The 20,587-nt window shown below is 39.1% G+C and overlaps 2 protein-coding genes across 2 annotated transcripts in view; both read left to right on the top strand.

Annotated features, from left to right (window-relative positions):
• sema3fa (sema domain, immunoglobulin domain (Ig), short basic domain, secreted, (semaphorin) 3Fa) overlaps positions 1 to 15,035 on the top strand; it is a 48,312-nt gene extending 33,277 nt beyond the window's left edge. Inside the window, exons 6-18 of the mRNA XM_072382000.1 lie at positions 247 to 340; positions 1,910 to 2,029; positions 3,484 to 3,623; positions 4,645 to 4,759; positions 8,655 to 8,724; positions 9,460 to 9,604; positions 9,741 to 9,963; positions 10,204 to 10,292; positions 10,425 to 10,466; positions 11,280 to 11,437; positions 11,690 to 11,757; positions 11,867 to 12,000; positions 12,816 to 15,035. Coding sequence (XP_072238101.1) covers positions 247 to 340; positions 1,910 to 2,029; positions 3,484 to 3,623; positions 4,645 to 4,759; positions 8,655 to 8,724; positions 9,460 to 9,604; positions 9,741 to 9,963; positions 10,204 to 10,292; positions 10,425 to 10,466; positions 11,280 to 11,437; positions 11,690 to 11,757; positions 11,867 to 12,000; positions 12,816 to 13,244 — 1,827 coding nt within the window. The 3' untranslated portion in view covers positions 13,245 to 15,035. The remainder of the gene's footprint in view (positions 1 to 246; positions 341 to 1,909; positions 2,030 to 3,483; positions 3,624 to 4,644; positions 4,760 to 8,654; positions 8,725 to 9,459; positions 9,605 to 9,740; positions 9,964 to 10,203; positions 10,293 to 10,424; positions 10,467 to 11,279; positions 11,438 to 11,689; positions 11,758 to 11,866; positions 12,001 to 12,815) is intronic.
• Positions 15,036 to 17,402: 2,367 nt separating this feature from the next.
• Positions 17,403 to 20,122, top strand: gnat1 (guanine nucleotide binding protein (G protein), alpha transducing activity polypeptide 1). Its single transcript, XM_072383130.1, has 8 exons — positions 17,403 to 17,508; positions 18,617 to 18,659; positions 18,749 to 18,890; positions 18,999 to 19,156; positions 19,238 to 19,366; positions 19,451 to 19,580; positions 19,696 to 19,849; positions 19,932 to 20,122. Exons 1-8 carry the CDS (start codon positions 17,403 to 17,405, stop codon positions 20,120 to 20,122), a joined length of 1,053 nt encoding a protein of 350 aa, XP_072239231.1.
• The last annotated feature ends 465 nt before the right edge of the window (positions 20,123 to 20,587 follow it).

Raw genomic sequence — 20,587 nt, 5'->3', positions numbered from 1 at the left:
CATTGATAACTGGCTTTGTTTGCCTTTTTCCCCCCTCAGCAGAGCCAATAGTGCTGTGAGTGAGCGTTTATTCAGTGCCTTAAGGGTCACATCTCACAGCTCATCACTGTTACTGTGTTAACCAGCTGGTCTCATTGTTAGTTTTACTGTTGCCATTAAAAACTCTTTTAAACATCTAAATAACCGTGTGAAGTAAATAATGAATTCAAACACACAAACATTCCTTAATGCCTCTCTCCATCACAGGAATACATTTTCCGTCTTGAACCTGGTAAAGTGGACTCTGGGAAAGGAAAATGTCCCTATGACCCTAAACTTAACAGCGTCTCTGCTTTGATCAGTGAGTAAATGCTTTTTTTCTCTTTCACAGATATGCAGACAGACATAGAAACTAAAAACTACAGATTGTCTCTGGTTTGTGTGCATGCCTCAAAAGGATTGTTTGTAACCAATCAATGTTGCTTTAAAATGAAAAGCTCATTAAGTTCTCCGCAGCAGCTGTTGTATGGCGATAAACTCCTTTATCTATCTGTCAGGCATTTTCTTGCTTAATCCCTCAATCATTCTAAATAAACTGCAAAGGAGAAAAAAAAACTTCTTGTGTTGTCCAACCAACAGTCCAAAAGCAAAGCAATTCCCTTTACAGTCGCCCAGAATGAAGAACAAATCATCTTATTTGGAGGCTGAAACCAGAGAGTATCTGACATTTGTGTCAAATGATATAAAGCAATTCATCATTCAACTATAGTGGTTTGGGGGTTTGGTAGTTTATCAGGAGCCACTTGTCTGGTCAGACGGATGTTTGCGTTGTCATGTCTTTTGTTGTCAGCAGCTTACAGGTGGTCAGCCGGGTTTGTTGATAAGTGACCTCCTGCCCTCTGTGTGTGTTTGAGTGTGCAGGACATGTCAGCTCAGTTATAGCTGACCTGAGAAAAAAGGTTTAACATTAAAAAAACACACAAAAACTTGCCAATAAACATTTTTTACTTATGCCATTGTCTGACATTGATCAAGCTAAATAGATGCTGATCAACCGAACCATTAAAACCACTGCTGGATGAAGGGAGCAACTTGGATCATCATGTTACAAAGCAATATTAGAAACCTTGGGTCCTAGCATTCATGTGACGGTTATATTGATATGTACTATTTATCTAAACATTGTTGCATACCTAGTACCCAACCCTGTGGCAATGGTCTCCACCAGCAAGACAATGTGTCTCTCAACACCCCAAAACTGGTCAGGACTGGCTCTAGAGCACAAGGTGTTCACCTGGCCTCTAAACACCCCAGATTGTCATCTGATTGAGCATTTGTGGGGTGCCAGAGGCCCCACCTACACACCCATAAGACCTATAATATCAGCTAATTTTCCTGGTACCAGACACCCCCAGAGGTCCCCTGTCCATGCCCCCACTAGTCAGAGCTTTTAGGCAGCATGAGTGGACCTGCACAAAATTTAGCCGGTGGTCTTAATATTATGTCTGTTCTTCACTGTGTCTGAAGTGAACTGAAAGCCTTCAGTGACCTAATGCCTTTACAACATGAATCCAGCTGAGATGAAATTGTTTTTTTAAGTGCGGCTGTCCTTTGTGATTACACTAGTATGAGTATGATTGCAGTATTACTATTCTTATGGGATCAACATTTTTAACTCGAGCACGATTAGTCAGAGTGACGTATTTTGGCACTTCTCTTTCATCATGTAGAGTTAAAATGCATTCCTTACATTGAATGGCCACAGCTGCTGCACATGGTATCATTTTGATGAAACCCTGAGGGATTATTCAACTTTCTAAAGATGTTCTAATCAGACTTGATGGACAGCATGTTCTCTATATTAACCCAAGAATGTTTTCATCCTTCATAATATTTTTTCTTCCACCTTTTCTTCCTGTGTGACTGACAGATGGAGAGCTCTATGCAGGAGTCTACATTGATTTCATGGGAACAGACTCTGCTATCTTCCGTACTCTGGGGAAGCAGACAGCCATGAGGACCGATCAGTACAACTCCAGATGGTTAAATGGTAACGTCTCAACTCACAGCTTGGACTGCATCCGGCTTTATTCTTTCACCAATGTCTCTCCATAGCATTTTTAATTTATGCACCGGCAACTTAAAGTCGGAATGTCGCTTTAATGTTGTACACAACTACAACTGAGGAAGTTGTAGCTTCCCCATAGCACTCCTGCAGAATGTTGTTCTTTCCAGCCTGCTCCACCTGACCCAGTAAACCTTTGATTCAAAACATCAAATTAACTATACTAATAATCTACATGCCTGCAGAGTAAGGGGCAGGGGAAGGGTCAGTTGTCAAGTAGCAGGAGGCAATTAATGAATGTCAATATTGACTCAGAGTAGCCTTCACTCTGCAACGAACCATGATTGTCACAGTAATATTACTGCTGTTCGGGTGCTTTCAGATGATGTTGCCAAATCAATGACTGGTTCCCCTCAGTGTTGCTGGATCCCAGATTTTCCACTGACCCTGTTGCCCTGACAACAGTCCCCTGCCAGTGATGCACTGAATCAGGACACCTGAGTCCTGCTAATCAGTCATGTGAAATCTTTCGGCTACTGCCCCTCCCCCACATTACAGGGGTGCTGATTACTCCCGCTCTGTCTGCTTTTTGGTTTGTCCCCATTTGGGACCCTGGTCTGTCACAGAAGGGATGGGCTCTCTGTGTTGTGAAGCCAGTGGTTACACAGTCGATCAGCCAGTGGGAGTGCACTATGATGTCACTGTCACTTGGAAGAAATATATGTATTTTCTCTTCAATCACATTAGGTTTGTGAGGTTGTTAAACCTGAAGAGGTGAAATGGAAACAGAACTGAAGAGCTCTATGGTCTCTTAGCATTGTACTTTAGATCTACTGCTTTTGGAGAGGCTTAAAGGATAATATCCACTTTTTAAAAGCAATTGTCAGGTAGCCATGTGTAAACTGAAACAGATTTTCCTTGATGCACCTTTTAGAAGATCCACAGCCCTTGTTCTTTGTGCAAATTTCATGGTTCAGCAGTTTTATGACAAAATCACCAATTTGTGTTACCACCACCTTTTCATTGCTTTCAAAAGACACTTTCTCCAGGAAACCACACACAAAACTTTGTATTGGGGTGGAACATTGGCAAAAGAGGAACCTATTAAATGTTGTATGCGGGCCTGGATCGCTTTCTTTAAAACTGAAAGATAGGGAATTGCCTTGGCAAATATATGCATCCTCTGAGTGCCTCTGTTGTTCACACTAGCAGCGTAATAAGATTAGATCTTTTTAATACTCAGTATGAACAGGAAAAATGTATACAGCTACCAAAAACTGTTTTAAGGTACATGTGAGCATGTTCATTTTGAATTGAAGCCCCAGTTCTCTGGACGTCTTCATAAAGTTAATTTCAACTCACATTTGAGTTAAATCACATTTGAATAATTAGCCTGTGTGTAAATATAATGCAAAATGCTTTTTATTTTTTCTCTACAGATCCCACTTTTGTCCATGCACACCTCATCCCAGACAGTGCTGAGAAGAATGATGACAAGCTCTACTTCTTCTTTCGAGAGAAAGCCTCTGAGATGGGCCAGAGTCCCATGAGTCAGTCTAGAATTGGGCGGATCTGCTTGGTGAGTTATCTCACCAGTTAGCAAAGCTCATGTTGATAATCACCAGAGACAGGTTTATTTGTCTCTTTCATTGTTAGTTACAGTTTTTGTCATGTTCTTGTTTTTTCTGTCTTTGAGACCCTGCTGTAGCGAGCAGAGTTTGCAAAGTATTAACCTTTAACACACACACCAGTTACAAGTCAGGAAACAAAACATTTGAAGTTTATCTGAACAGCTAAGTTTGAAATACATTCTGTTATATATATATATATATATATATTTTTTTTAGACTAGCTGTTGGCTAGATACATCCTTAAAGTATGAAAATAAACATAAATGAAAAGATGAAATGTCCACAGTTATGTGTCGAAGCATTTTTAGTGCTCTGAGACAAATGTTAACATTAACACCCTTACATGAGCACAGTGGATTATTCTCATTTGTATTAAATGTGTCCTTTATATCCTTCAGTTATATACAATATGGCTACATCAAATGTTAATAGTGTTGTATATTTTGGACTTATTGCAGAGATAAGGGGATGTACTAATAAAAAGACTGAGAATCTGTAATGTTTTTAATGCCTGACAAAAGTTAATCTATGTAATTTTGTGGAGATAACAGACATGCTCAATGTTGTGTTCACCCAAAGTCCGCAAAAAAATATGAAAAACAAAATGCTTTCGTGGAGTTCATTACAGAAGGTAATAATTCATACAAAATCTGCTTCTTCAAGCACCAAAAATCATCTGGACTGTGTTGAACTCTAACCTACAAATCTTTTCTCCCAAGGCTCGACTCTTTACCTCAGTAGCAGCAGTTGGCTGACCTCTTATGCAGATTGGTCAGACTGAAACATAGAACTAATCTTTATTCATATAGGCTACGTGACAACAGTCGCTCTTCAGTTAGTTTGGCCACCTGTTTCAAACAGCTGTTAGCCACATATTGTTTGAGTCTTCCCTTTGAGGGATTTTTGGAACATTAAGGTTGATTTGTCTTTTTTTTTTTTCCCTTGTAAATTCCCTTGTAATTTTTACAGAATGACGATGGTGGACACTGCTGTCTGGTAAACAAGTGGAGTACATTTCTGAAAGCTCGTCTCATCTGCTCAGTGCCTGGAGCTGACGGCATTGAGACACACTTTGATGAACTAAGTGAGTTCAATTATTATTTCTCCCTTGTAGGATTCTCCCACCACTGCTGACCCTAGCCGAGCATCCGTAATGCATTCCGTCATCTGTCTCAGTTGTGTCCTTTGTGAATCACCTGTTGTCCACTTTCACTCTCAGAATTTGAAATCCAAAACTGTGCACATTGTAAAACATATCAGGAAAATATAGCTTATTTTCTCCTCTCAAAAGACAATCTGCAACTGTGGCATTTTACGGATCGATTTCCACAACTGAGGGATTTTGTAATGGATCTGCTGGGAGTTGGTGTGAAGCACATAATGAACATGTCTGTGACCTCACAGAAAAAGCTGGCAGATGGAAAGTGAGCATTCATAAATGACCGTGTAACCGCGAGTACTCAAAACAAGGCACTGCAGATGGACCCCATGTTGACAGACTCAGTATCAACAACTTTATCATTTGTAGAGTTCTCTTCACATTTGCTTTGCATAGTTTCACCATGATGTTAATCCACATTTACTCAGATTTTGCTGCAGCGTGTGTGTGGGCCAACAGCTTACTGTGCCATAGGGACACATATCCAGCTGTATTTGGCACGTCTCTTCTTATGTAAAGCAATGTGAGGAAGAACCCAGAGAAGCTGCAGCTTTAGATTAAGTTATCACTGACTCATACATGTTAATCTTGACATGTGTACTGCTTTGAACATTGACATGGCTCTTGCACACAATGTACAATTCTAAAATCTTACCACTACCACCACCACCACCCCCCCACCCCCCACCCCCCACCACCACCACCCCCGATCTTTCTTTTGGGCACTGTCAATGTCCATGTAAGATTTTCATTTAGAAAAAAAAAGCACATATATACAGAGTAAGAAAATTAATAAGCATCTGAAATCAATCCAACTCTCTCTGTGGATCATATCAGCCCTTCTGTCATTCACATGACTGACAGGATTAAGTAGAGAGATATGTTGCATCCCTGAAATTATAATGAGAGGTGGCATGAGTGTATATTTTTCTTATATTTGGACTACTTTCACATTGTTTTTACGAAATCTTTGTTACCATTTGTAGTGTCTCTGGAAATATAACTCATATTTCTCTTACACCAAAGCGATGCAACGATCCTGTCAGTCATACTACGTTTCCCAAAAGCAGACATGGTCCAAATCTGATGTTTATCATCGTTTAGCATTTTCTCCAGCTTTGCTACTGGAATAAAAGGTCAGTGGACCAATCTTAAAAACAGATTATACCTTTTGAAATCTGTCAAGACATTAAAGAAGAACTTGATTACCTTGAGAAAAAGACAGATTTGCATATCCATTCTTCTTCTCCCTCTCTGCTACAACAACTTTAGAAGTGGCAGTGACTGACACCAGAGACTAGCCTTGGCTTTGACTGGTTGTTTTTGCTCAGGCACGGTGGATTCTTGTAAATAGCATTAAAAGGTTAAGAAGGAGCCATAGAAACCACAGATTTTCTGTCTCGTCTATTACTTTGCATAGACATAATTTCTGCAAATATGACAAAGGGCAAGTCTTTTTTATGCAATACACACTATGCAAGACAAACTAAACATCTTTTTTTAAGTACTACTTTAACTGCTAAGATGTATGAGCAATCCCTGGACAATGGTATCAAACAACATTAATCATGCGTTAAAAACAGCTATGAGCTGAGTCTATAGAAACATCTACTACTCGTGCTGTGATGAGGTTTTCCAAATGTTTGTTATGCATCGAGAGCACTCAGTGCTTTGACAGAAAAGCACTCAGCTGTCAGTGTTGCTATACTTTTAGTAGTCTCTACACAGGGCAGCAGGGCAGTTGTAGCCTCAGTGCAGATGAGCACTTGTGGTGAGGTCATTTGTGAGTCCTGAGGTGCAATGCAACATCCCACAGCGCTGTGGTCGTTCTTCCCACAAACCACAGACAGTCTGGTAGAAATGTACTCCGTCTCCAGCCTTGCTGGTACTGGTGGAGCCCAGCAGAGGCATCAGAGTGGTTGTATGAGGACTCGAGGGAGAGAGTAGAGTAGATTCAGATGGCAAGGCTAACAGATGAGAAAGCGTTCAGTATTTTGCCGAGGGAGAAGAGGAACATAAAGGCAGAGAGACACACAGATGCAAAAGAGATGGAAATATCTGCCAGACAAAAACAAGAATGAATTTATGGGCCATGAAGTTTTACTGCCTTTTCTGAAATTTAATTATGGACTGAAACATTGTTTCAGTTGTTTTTTTATGTCGCTGTAGTCTACAAATTCCAAATCCTCTGTACTGCTCATAAAAAAAAACAGATGCTTTTTCTAAAATTTCCCCTGAAATTTTTTCCAACTCAACGTTTCAACTACACACACATTTTAGGGTTAGTATCAAGAAGATGATTATATAAAATCTGTAGTCATAAAGAGATTTTCTTCCCTCCAATGACTATTGACTGACTGCATAATTCACATTTTCTGTTGTTTTAACTTTCCTTAACACCTTTTTAATACAACTCTGTGAGTGATAATGCGTATAGCAGTTAGAAATGTGTTTATCTGCAAATGTGATGCTTAGAGTGCCTGAAAGACTCTGTCTGATCTGACACTTCAGAAACAAAAGTCAGAAACTGATGAAACTAGTTCCAGTTTTCTGCTGATTTATTTCTTCTTCTTCTATAGCCAGAAGGTCTGTCAAACTGGCGTCAGATGGGTTATGAATTTCTACTTTGTTTGCCAAAAGTTAATTTTTGCTTTAGTAAGCAGCCATTACCTGTCATTTTCATAGAGAGATTCAAAACCCATGATCAAAAGGGAGCTTGTTTATTTTGAAACTTTGCAGAGTCAGAAATTATGTTTTCATGCTAGCTATTTGAATTCAGGCTTCTTCCTGTTTATCTATTGCATTGTGTGTTATTATATTTCACCCTCAATTCTACATGCACAATTGTGCTTTGTTGTTTTTCCAGGTTCATTCAGATGATATTTGAGAGATAAATCTGAGCTGCAGCTTTATATCTTATTGTTATGTGTCAGATTCACGCCTTGCTTTTAGCTTCACAGGTAACTATGAAAAAGATCTCAAGTTATAAAAGAGAGGATCGGATTCCATGCCTATTCTCTGTACTGAGGCTTTCTAAAGACTTAACACTTGGCAATTATTGTCCTAATTGTTCAAGGCCTTTTCAAACAAGTGCTCCAAGCTCTTTTCACCAATTTCCCATTGATGAGAAATATTAAATGCACCTACGTGTACTCAGCCTGACTACCTTAGATTTATATCAGTTTTCCTCCTTGTTGTTTTTCCTTTCACATTTTTCTCATGAAACCATCAGAGGATACTCAGGGTTCACCATTGCCTCAGCCCTTCAGTCACAAGATGCATATGGCTCCTATTAAAGCCATGTTTCACCAGACATCTCTATTTCACTTCTATTCCCTGCTGAGACTCTGGCACTGTAGTTTCAGCTTTGGAAGAGTTTGGATTCAGGATCTCATTGAAGCTCTGGCAACCACAATTCACGGGGAGCTCCCTCATAACTCCCACACGAAGGAAGCAAAATGTCACAATTAGGATTACTTGGGTTGGAACCATCATGAAATCTTGGGATCATTTAGTATGAGACACTAATATTTTCTTTAGAGTTGTTTCTATGAGAGAACGCTTTCTCCTCTAAACTTTTCAGTTAATTTCATTTGAATAGTCTGAGGCATAAAGAGGTCAGATTCAGTACCGCACAAAATCAACAAAGAGCAAGAAAGAGTGTAAGAGTATAATAATAATATTACAAAATGAGTACTTTTGCCTGTGATACTAAAACTGCAGAAATTCTGTAATTAGATCTCTCAAATGTTGTCAGTTCATTGCTTTTCTTGGTTTATAACCGCACTTACTTACAATAGATTCTATCATTATCTATTAGGAGACGTCTATATACAGCCAACTCAAGATACCAAGAATCCAGTCATCTATGGAGTCTTCTCGGTTTCAGGGTGAGTGGGTGATGGCTTTCTCAAACTTTAACCGTAGTTTGAATGTGAAATGTATTTTAGTTTCTCATTTTCAATCTGAAATTGTCTGCCATCTCTGATGGTAAAATGTCGTGTGGCCAGTCATATTCAGGCTACAAAGACAAGACAGAAAGTGAATGTGCAGCACAGAGGGAGACACAGACCTCTGAGAGGCAGACTGAGCCGTTAGTCTCTGACACAGCTGGTCAAGTTTGATAGCAGGTTGTCATTCGACACACAGTATTAAAATTCAAGACATGTAAAGTGAGATTCTGTTGGCACACAAGTCGGAAGAGGTGTGCACAGAGTCATAATAAACATGTCCTGATTAATGTATTTTAGAAAGAAATATTGTTATTGTTCCCATCCTCAGCATAGGCATCACACACGTTTAAACCCAGCTGATAAAAACACATGTGGTGCTAATGACAGGGGCCTATGACAGGAGGTGCAAACATACTACACCCACCACACAGCAGCAAGAGTCTGTACTCTGGCGATTCTCTGCTGCATGTGGGTGTTTGTATGTCAGTGTGTCAGACAGCTTGACTCTGCTTGAGTCAGTAAAAGATTGCATTTTTGCATCATAATGTTTTTTTGTGTTCCTGTTAGAGGCCATGGAGAGCCCTCACAGTCATTATCTCAGGGAGCGAGTTAATCTGAATCCTCTGCCAAATCCTATTATGTGTTCACCTGTTTTCATTTGCCCTCCTCCAGATCTGTGTTTAAAGGCTCTGCAGTCTGTGTCTATTCCATGGCTGACATCCGTATGGTCTTCAATGGGCCGTTTGCCCACAAGGAAGGGCCCAACTACCAATGGGTGGCATACAGTGGGAAGATCCCCTACCCTCGGCCTGGCACAGTGAGTTAAAAATAAAAGAAAGAAAAAAAAGACATAAAATCACTACTGCTGATGCCATGTTTTTGACCACAGACTTTTTTTGGAAAAATTGCTCAGGAGCAGGTGTGACAAAATCAAATTTCCAATCTGTTCATAGTGTCCTGGAGGCACTTTCACCCCCAACATGAAATCCACAAAGGATTATCCAGATGAGGTTATCAACTTCATGAGAAACCACCCCACCATGTTCAATGCTGTATATCCAGTACACAAGCGCCCCCTAGTGGTCAGAACCAACGTGGACTATGAGTTCACCACAATTGCTGTTGACCAAGTGAGAGCTGCTGACGGGAGCTATGAGGTGCTCTTCCTGGGCACAGGTCAGTGGTATTTCCTGATCTTTGTACAGTCCACTATCTTGGCTCTGGCTAGGAGGTTACCATATACATTAAACAACTGTCCTATTGAATTTGAAATGGTGCCACTGTTCATCAAAGGAATTCTATGATAAAGGTTTTACACTAAAAAGGAATTAAGTGCACCCTGATGAAGAAGTCCAAACTTTTTTATGACTAAAACTATGAAGAAAGCTAAAGCTTCTTTTCTCTGTGGTATTTCAGATCGGGGGACAGTCCAGAAAGTCATTGTCCTACCAAGAGATGACTTACAGACAGAGGAGCTGGTGTTAGAGGAGGTGGAAGTGTTCAAGGTCAGTATTGTAGTGTTGGTTCAATCCTCCTGCTTTTGTCCTGAATGTATTTTTCATTTATCTGTGACAGAAAAAAATCACTTTCATTATTCCGTGCCTGCTCATGCAAAGGTCTTTACTGATTCTCTACAGGTTCCCACCTCAATCACCACGATGAAGATTTCATCGAAACGAGTGAGTTGCTTTGCATTGGATTAGAGAGTGATTCAGCTATATTACTAACGATATCAGACTTCTGAAGCATGTCGCATATAGTTTGTAATTCCAATAAGAAAACATGGGCCATTTAGGTGAGACATCAATTAATTAAAACAAAGCAGGGTATTGATTTAGATATATTGTAATTTCCTGCAACAAATAACTCATGTTCAGTTGTAAGTTTAGAATGGAGGACACTGGGCCTCATTCACAAAAATCTATTTTTTTTTCTTAAATATGTTCTTAAGAAAGGTGTCGAGGACAATCAGTAGATAAAGTAAGTGCCTTAGAAGTCCTGATTTGAAAAGGTGGAAAAAAAAAATGCCCCCAAAGAAAACACCACTGTTGAGGCATCAGTGAATATGTGTAAGCAGGTTAATTTTTAGCCATATGAATATACTTATCAATTCACTAAGTATTGGGTGACATGCTTCCAACATTTTTATGTGAATTTGAAAATGTTAGTTTAATGTTTATTTATTCTGCAAAGGCTATAATGGTTTCTAAAAAAAAACAAAAAAATTATATATGTATATACATATATTATTGAAGAACCACATAAGTTATCCAAATATTATTTAGATTTAAATCCTTTAAGAAACAGTAGATTTAAAGAGAACGCTACAAAAAAATGGTACATTAGCACTCGCCTATGCTCACGAGTGTGTGCAGATTTTGTTCTGACCCAAGAACAAACCATATCAGAATATTAATGAAAAAGGTATAAATGGGTTTTAAGAAGAATTTCCTTCTTTTATTTAGCTTTTTATTTATTAATTTTTTTTCTAGCAACAATTGTATGTAGGATCCGTCTTGGGTGTGACCCACCTGGCTCTCCACCGCTGTGATGTCTATGGGGAGGCCTGTGCTGATTGCTGTCTGGCTCGGGACCCGTACTGTGCCTGGGATGGAAAATCCTGCTCCAGATACTCTGCCTCACAGAAGAGGTTAGGATCAAGACAACATAGATGGACATTCATGGCTGATTATGTATTGGGAAGGCACCGATTGTGAAATTTTGGCATCTGTTGATGTTCTCCTATTTTCATCAACAAGCTGATTATTAGCCAATACCTATGTTAGGCCGATATATCTGTGCATCCCTAGTAATTCAGTGGATTTCTTGTGTTGGCACATGATACTTTAAAATTTGTAGAAATTGAGTTTTTCATTTTCGGCTGTTGATCTGATCCCTATAGACGGAGCCGCCGGCAGGATGTGAAGTATGGAAACCCAATTCGCCAGTGCCGAGGCTATAACTCTAACAGTGCGTGCCATTTTGTAATACGACTATAGCGTAAACGCACAGTTTATCGAATCCATAGTTTTACCAAAATGAAAGTATTACAGACTGTGCTGCAAATATTGTTTTACAGCCAATAAGAATACTCTGGAGACGGTTCAGTACGGGGTGGAGGGAAGCACTACGTTCTTGGAGTGCCAGGCTCGGTCTCCTCATGTGTCTCTGAAGTGGCATCTACAAAAGGAAAACAGCGACAGGAAGAAAGAGGTGAGCATGGCAAGTAACAGAGTACATTTACTTAACTACTTAAGTCTGTTATTGAGGTACTTGTACTTTACTTGAGTATAGTACAAGTGCCTGGTTGTTGAATTGTACAAATTTACCTTTCCTATTTCTATTTCATGCTACTTTTTACTTCCCCACTGCAATCTACTCCACTAAATTTATTTGACATTTTTAGTTCCTTTACATTCAATATGAGGACTTCAGACAATGGATGATAAAGCAAACTTTTAATATACAACACATTATCAGAATAAACTGGTGCCGTCCAACCTTTTTGACTTGATGTCTTAGAAAAAGTAGTGTTACATTTCAGGTGTCTCTAAGCATTAAACTGCTTTACCAAATACTTTTGTTTATTCATTTTTCAAACGTAAGTTTCCAGATGGTTTAATTTGAAGTGGTATTTCAAATGATGCAATATTTCACTGAAGATTGTTGAAACTGAAAACAGATCTAAGTGTCAAAACTGTGTAGAAAGAGTTCTAACCAGCTCCACTTCCAGCAACTTCAATAGTAACATGATACAAAAACACACGTTTCAGTATTAGTAATTGATCTTCTGTATGACAACACATCAGTAAAAGTGACTCAACTTGAACTTTTGATACTTCAACTACATTTGGTTTTTGCTTAAATAAACTTTTTCATGCAGGAATTTTACTTGTAATTATGTTTTTATACACCTTTTATTTGTATTCTTGCTTGAGTGAAGCAGTTAGGTTTCAATTGTCAGTTTCTTTGTGCACAGATTCATAGCAAAAGTGTAGTTGAACCTTTATTTAAATCGTTCCTTTTAGATTCGCTCAGAGGGCCGCATCCTAAAAACAGATGAAGGCCTTCTGATCCGCTCACTGCAGTCTTCTGACAGCGGCATCTACCAGTGCACATCCACAGAGAAAAACTTCAAGCACACCTTAGTGAAACTGCAGCTCGTGGTCCTCTCCAGTCGCACAGTCAACAACGTGTTGGTGGAGACAGGCAGCCCGGCCCTCCCAGCACTTCAGTCCAGTGCCTGGACTCCAAGTGCCGGTCAGTATAAGGATCTGCTAACCATCCTCAGCCAGCCAGAGATGGGGCTAATCAATCAGTACTGCCAGGATTACTGGCAGCTCGGAGATGGCAGCCTTGGGGACAGCAAAGCCAAGAGCCTGAAGGAGCTGAAAGAACAAAAGAAACCTCGCAACCGCCGGCATCATGACGAGGAGACGACTCCAGCTGAGACATGAGGAGCTCGATATACCATCTGTCATATTCAAACTCCACCCCTGCCTACCTTTTCACGCAACCTTCCAAACAGTACAAACCTCCATTTAGAGGGAATGACTCCAGTCAGATGATAGATTATCATAAAGGACAAGGCGACAGGAAGCATCAAACAGTTTCTATGTAACTGTTGGAAAAAAATACACAATATTTATTGTAGGTTGTAAAAAGTAATTCTTTCTACCTATCTAGAAAACATGTTTTTTTTGTGTATAGATAAATCTGTGCAAAATATTGTTGTTATAATATTATTGTTAGTGTTATTGTTTATTACAATGTGTTATTATGTTGAGAATATCATTATGTTTGGTGTTTTTTAAACAGTAACCTAGGACTTTGAGAGCATCCACACATGGACAAGGACCGATGAACATAACTGTAAAAGGTGACCATGTTGGATCATTTGACTGCTGGCAGTATTCAGTATCTAAGCTAAAAGTATTTCTTTAACTTCCCCAAACTTCCTCCATCTACTGCACACCAGACAGTTCCTTTTTTTTTTTTTTTTTTACTGCAAAATCTTAGCAGTAAGATGACAAAAATGGCATTTGATAGAATGTGTGAGGAAAGTAGAAATGCCCAAAGACTGCAGCTGTGACTACATGTTGCAGTGAAGCTGTCACATAAGAATGAAAGTCCCTCTGTGGGAAGTAAGACGTCGTTCCTTCCTTGATGGGGGCCAGTCTGGCCTCAAGTGAAGATGTTGCATCACTCATTCATATTCTTCCATAATCAGTTGCTGCCAAGTGTTTTGTTGGTACTTTATGTGAATATCACATCTCAATGTTGTGTTCTTAACAAACGTGATCTTTGTGATAAGCTGTTATCTGGGGAAAAGGTTCTTTTAATGACACAAAAACTGAAAACATAACATTGCCTTCTCTTTTCTCTCTGTGGAGATAAGATATTCCAGCAGGCAGCTATATGTGAGTTTGTGACAGTGATTGAAATATATATTAGACAAAAGCACCTTTTGTTGCCAAATTGGTGATTTTAATAAATCTTATAGTAAATATTTCTCATGTATCTGTGGCATATTACATTGTATGTCCAAATAAGGCAGATGATTTTTTTTTTGTTTTGTTTTGCATTCCTACCATTTTCATGTAAATATTTGTAAAAGCTAACCATATAATCTGACTACATAAATGTGCAGATTTGCAGTACTTGGGAATTATGATCGGTGCTGTACGTACTGTATAATCTGGTCAACAACAGAGCTTTGACAACTATTTCTTGTGCTGGTACAGAGCCATCCTTCTGCTCTGTTATTGGTGCCACAGACTTCATACAAACCTGGAGAACTGAGTAGCTTCTGTACAGTTAAACAATGTCACAGGTTCAACCACTAACAAGCTGATCACCAAGCTTGAAGAGAAAACCATACCACAGTCTTCAGTAGGTGGATTTTCAATGTGCATGGCATGTACAGTGTACGTATGTGGTATTTGTCTAAAATGCAATGTTGCTGTGGATGTCAGTGAATGTCTTTCTTGTTGTGGGAATATGGATCCTTTTTATGATGAGACATGCTGAAAGATTGTGATTTTATTTTCGCTCTCGTTCTCAAAAAAAAAAGTTGAAAACAAGTTTGCATATGTCAAACATGCATCTGTTTTCTGTTTGGCAGATTATTAGGGTAATGTATGATATGCACAATTGGTGTTAATGTAATGACTTGTAAAAATGACTATCTTTTCTTCCTCATCAATGTTGCTAACTAATAAATTAAAGCTCTATATTTTATAATAAAATGCGTCATTTTCCTTTCTTTGCCATTGCCCAGCACAGTATGCAGGATACGCTGGTTTAAAAAGAAATTAATAAAAAGTTGGATTTTCAAAGCCTTCATTCAGCACAATGAAAAATCACTCACGCTGCAGGATGTTCTGACATTTCTGTGATGAGATTTAAAGGGTGAGTTGCAGAGATGCTCCTCTATACAAATAAGGACATATGAAGTCTGGTGCCTGGAAAAAAGAACCAAAAGATATCAGCACAACGCCTTAAGTAATTGCCACAACTTTATAATATCCATCCCTGTGTCCACAGTAAGAACTAAGTAATAATAATTGTGTTAAACCATTAAGAGTTGGGGTGCATTCTGAACATCAACACAAGTAGACTCAAAGTGTGAATGTATCAGCCCTTAACTGTTGAATGGAAGAGCAAAACATTGTGGCACATTTCATTTTTATCGACTGAGTGTTTCACTAAACTTTTAAGAAAAATAATCTACGCAAAGATGGGGCAAAAGTTTAATTCTGAGTTTTTTTTATTATTCTATCTATTCATTTATTTATTTGTTTAATTTGGAAAAATGCACGTTTTATGTGGAGGGAAAAAAGGCACAACTCACACAAAATTACAGTGACCTCATCTCAATTATGAGTTATTTTGGAGAGACCATCATGGTTTGGGGTTGCTCTGCTTCTTTAGAGCCTGTATGCTGTGTAATCATTGAGGGAGCCATGAACTCAGATTTTTCCAAGAGTAAACACTATAAGGGCATAGGTAATGACCTGAAGTTTTAGAGATACAACAAGATGGTCACCTTAAGCACACAAATAAATAAATCTGAGCTTAAAGAAGAAGAAAATATATGTTTTGTAAGGGTCTTGGTCTTGACCTTAACCTACTTCAGATATTGTGATATTACCTGAAAATGACCAGTCAAGATATCCTAGAAATATTGACAAACTTGACCTTATCACGGTTGCCTGAATCTCATAAGTAGCTACAACAAAACCTTGAGGTTCTTGCTGCAGGGGGCGATTTGATAAATTGATTGATTCTGTTATTTCTGTTACTTCTTCCAGTTTGTCCTTAAAGTGGTTATTCTTATTGTTTAAAAAGGACTTTAGTGTGGAGCGCAGTTGTTTAACTTATGATATTATGTTATGATATTTAGTGATTACTTTTACATGTATTTGTGGAGCAGAGGGTGGTTAAAAATTTAGTACAAAATGACCTCATATTATTTTTGGATTAGAGGCATAAAGAAACCAACGAACACCTACTTCAGAAAAACATATCACTAAATTACAATCACACACAAGCACAGTACTCTAGAGCAGCAGTGTTCATCTATGGCTGATCTGCAGTAGTTTATTCATTCACAAAAGTGACTCATCATTGTCACCTCCTCAAAAGAGCAAGATAGTTTTAACGTGATGATAGATTTGATTTGTACTTTTCTGAACGGAAGTGCTTTACAAGCAACAAGCAGATAAAGAGAAAATGATATTGTAGAAAAATTTAGTTCAGTAGGAAATGTGTAGGAAAATGTGGTTCATTTGTCACACACATGCACACACCGTACGTTCATGAAGACATAATTGAAAGTGAGTAGATTAGGATCCTTAACCAGCTTCAGATTGAGGTCAATGAGATCTGTCAGGTGAAACCGCAAAGCTCTTTAAGTACTTCAGAACTCAGTCTGCAGTATCCAAAAAGAAATGTCTCGTTTCATATTTGGACAATGGGTTGAGGGTCTGGTTGTGTATTTCACTGACTCCACTGGTTGATTGCCATGCTGAGTAAAGTTGAAATAAATGTGTTGGTTCTAACATAAGTCGCAAAGTTGTTGTGAATGCCTTGACCTCTTTTGCAGATACCAAAACATATAAGATCGCATTCATTGCCACAGCTGATTCACTTCAACTCAACTTCAACTCATGTTGGTCCTACTTTCAAGTGAATTGAATTTTTATAAACATTTAGCTTTACAAGCTTCTCTTTTAAAGACACCTAAGACCGGCACAGAGAGATAAGCACTTGAGCCGATGTTCATCTTCCGCTGAGCACAGCAAAGTCCCCTAAAGGTTAGAGCACTTCTACACTGATGTATGTCTGCTTCTCCTCGCACCTCTGCCCCATAACACTCCTGTCCTTGTGTTCCATTGGTCATCGCCGATCAGGTGGGCAGGGGGTTCCCAAAATCCTCTCCTAAGACAGGAAAATACTCAAACAATCTCCTGTGTTTGCTGCAGGCAGTTGATGCGTCAGCTGCATAGTTGAAGGCACCGATCAGACAGTAGCAGGCGAGCAGCCAGGACCTGCTTCCATTTTTCCTGACATTTGGCTTTTGAGCAGAGGGGCCCAAGCCGGGAAAAAGTAGGATGGGGGCCGGAGCTAGCGCTGAGGAGAAACGCTCCAGAGAGCTGGAGAAGAAGCTGAAGGAGGATGCTGACAAGGATGCAAGAACTGTCAAGCTGCTGCTGCTAGGTAAAGAAAGACAAGCTGGCTCAATGTTTAGGGTCCAAAATAGTTCAGATGCATTACCAGGACAACTCATCATCTGGTTATGTTGAATTGTGTATGGATCCTCTCAGATAAAGAGATTACTTTTTATTTAAGTTGAAGTGTAGAACATCCATAACCCAGCTGTTAGGTACATTTTAAGTTTTGTAGTTCTAAAAATTTGGGTGTGAGAAAACAAGACATGCTCGACCTCAAATTTTCTCGAAATTTACTAAAGTTACCTTTTTTTTCGCTTCAAATTATTCACGCACTTTGTTTGTAATTCATGTTTAGCAATCATCACATTGGCTGATGTTAAAGTTTTGCTACGTATGAATTTAATAAATCTGTACTTTATTTGTACACTGTTTTAAAGCCTAATTTTAAAAAAACTATGCAATATGTCTTAGTCAAGTAAAGGCTCGATAACCTGTGTCACTGAACTGCTAGGACACGGTGATAATCACACAAGCCAATCCTCTGATAATCTTGATACAACAGGTCCTCGAGCACAAAGAGCTTAACTATGAAGGACGCAGATATCATACCAAACCCATACAGAACCGTAATACAATAACTTAGGAACATTTCAAGTTATATGTTTTAAAGTGACTAATAGGAATAATATGTCTGTTGATGTCTGGGTCTGAGTTTGCTTTTTAATTCTACTTCAAATGTATCGTATACAAATCAAAATCCATTTGTATCGTATATGATAACTTTGAATAATGTTTGCTGCCAAGTACAAGATTTTACCATTTTTAATGATTATATATCTCTGAAAATGTCAGGATGTTCATGAGATTGTTTCATACTCAGCTTTATCATCTCCTGCTGATAATGTAGGTCAGGGTCAGGGAAAAAGATTAGCCCTGAAGTAAGAAGTATTATGTCCTGTTAGGATCCTCTGTCTGATGAAAGAGGCCTTCTGTAATAACCACAAGTAATTCATACACCTTACATAAACCACTGACATGAATGTAACCACAAAAAAAATGCAGTATTTGTTGAAACATTTCAAAGTTAATGTTTGGAATTTTTTTTTAGCACAAACATCTTCAAATTAGATTTTTTTTTCCCCACTCTCATAAAGGTGCTGGAGAATCTGGCAAGAGCACCATTGTGAAACAGATGAAGTAAGACATTTGACTTTGCATTAATGTAGTCTCTCATTTCTTCTTGAACTGGTTGTAAACTGCATTGTAATGCTATATTTCCTCATCAGAATTATCCACAAAGATGGTTACTCACTTGAAGAATGCTTGGAGTTCATTACCATCATCTACAGCAACACCCTGCAGTCCATCATGGCCGTTGTGAAGGCCATGAACACACTCAATATTAACTATGGCCACAGCGATCAGCAGGTAATAACTCCCTTTCTCATGCTTATTAGGCTCAGATGATCTCAGTTTGCTAGCAGATGACTATACATGACGTTGACATGCGACTGTCCTGTTGAATCCGCCCTGCAGGACGATGCTAGGAAACTCATGCATCTTGCAGACACCATCGAGGAAGGCTCCATGCCCAAAGAACTGTCAGACATCATTTTGCGTCTGTGGAAGGATTCTGGCATCCAGGCATGCTTCGACAGGGCCTCAGAGTACCAACTCAACGACTCTGCTGGATAGTAAGAAATCACAAACTGAAGTTTAAACATTTAAAGTCTAATTTGAATATTGATCATTGACCAAGTTTAATTTTCCCACAGCTACCTGAATGACTTAGAGCGACTGATCCAACCAGGCTATGTACCCACTGAGCAGGATGTGCTGCGATCAAGAGTGAAGACCACTGGTATCATTGAGACCACGTTCTCCTTCAAAGATCTCCATTTCAGGTGAGTCAGAGCAACGTTCCTCGAGAGGATAACAGTGCCAATCCACAATGCCAATCATAAAGAAAATATTCTCTTTCTGTGCAGAATGTTCGATGTGGGTGGCCAGAGGTCAGAGAGGAAGAAGTGGATTCATTGTTTCGAAGGTGTCACCTGTATCATCTTCATTGCTGCTTTGAGCGCCTACGACATGGTGCTTGTGGAGGATGACGAAGTGGTATGAAAAAATTGATTATGCTGTCACTGTTTTCATTTGTATATATCTTTTATGATCAATAGTCAGTTTTCTTGAAAGGCTCTTCACTAGACTTTGGATGGCTCTTTACTTTCAGAATCGAATGCACGAGAGTCTGCACTTGTTCAACAGTATCTGCAACCACCGTTACTTTGCCGCCACCTCCATCGTACTCTTCCTCAACAAGAAAGATGTGTTCACTGAGAAGATCAAGAAAGCTCATCTCAGCATGTGCTTCCCCGAATACGATGGTGGGATAATCACCTTTCACAAATGACTGCATATTTCAAGGAAAATGATAGGCTAATGAAATTTTCATATTGTGTCATCAAGGCCCCAATACGTATGAGGATGCTGGTAACTACATCAAAATGCAGTTTCTGGACCTGAACATGCGCAGAGACATCAAAGAAATCTACTCTCACATGACCTGTGCCACAGACACAGAGAACGTCAAGTTTGTATTTGATGCCGTTACTGACATCATCATCAAAGAAAACCTGAAAGACTGTGGTCTCTTCTAAGAGCCCAGCTGAGAAGCAGAATAAAGGTAAGCACAGTTAAGAAGCTGCCATAAATGTAAGTAATATCACTGTAATTGCTAATCCACCTAACCACGGTTACTCTCTCTGTACAGGCTGCTGTCGAAGCCCCATCACCTTCCACATATCCCTCCTTCATTCAAACTGAGGACTGAAGATGGAAACTGTCCCCTCAAAGAGCCACCAGCGAATGCAAAAATTAAAAACCAATTTGTTGTGTTCAAAACTTAATTGTAGCTTTGACCAAAGACTTCTTGTCAAGTGAGACTTGAAGACAGCTCCTAAATCAGAAAAATCTGTGCAGATTTCAGATGAGTTGATTTTTTTAGTCAAGCTAACTTCTCTGGAGTCTCTTGAACTTGTCTTTGGAGGGCCACGCACCTGTAGTTAAGACATCAATAGCTTTTGTCAGCTAAAGTGATTTCTTCTCACATGTACCGATGTGAA

The sequence above is a fragment of the Leuresthes tenuis genome, unplaced genomic scaffold (genome assembly GCF_036924035.1).
Source record: "Leuresthes tenuis unplaced genomic scaffold, fLeuTen1.0.hap1 SCAF_3, whole genome shotgun sequence".
Classification (NCBI taxonomy): domain Eukaryota; kingdom Metazoa; phylum Chordata; class Actinopteri; order Atheriniformes; family Atherinopsidae; genus Leuresthes; species Leuresthes tenuis.
This window is presented reverse-complemented; position numbering and strand designations above follow the sequence as displayed.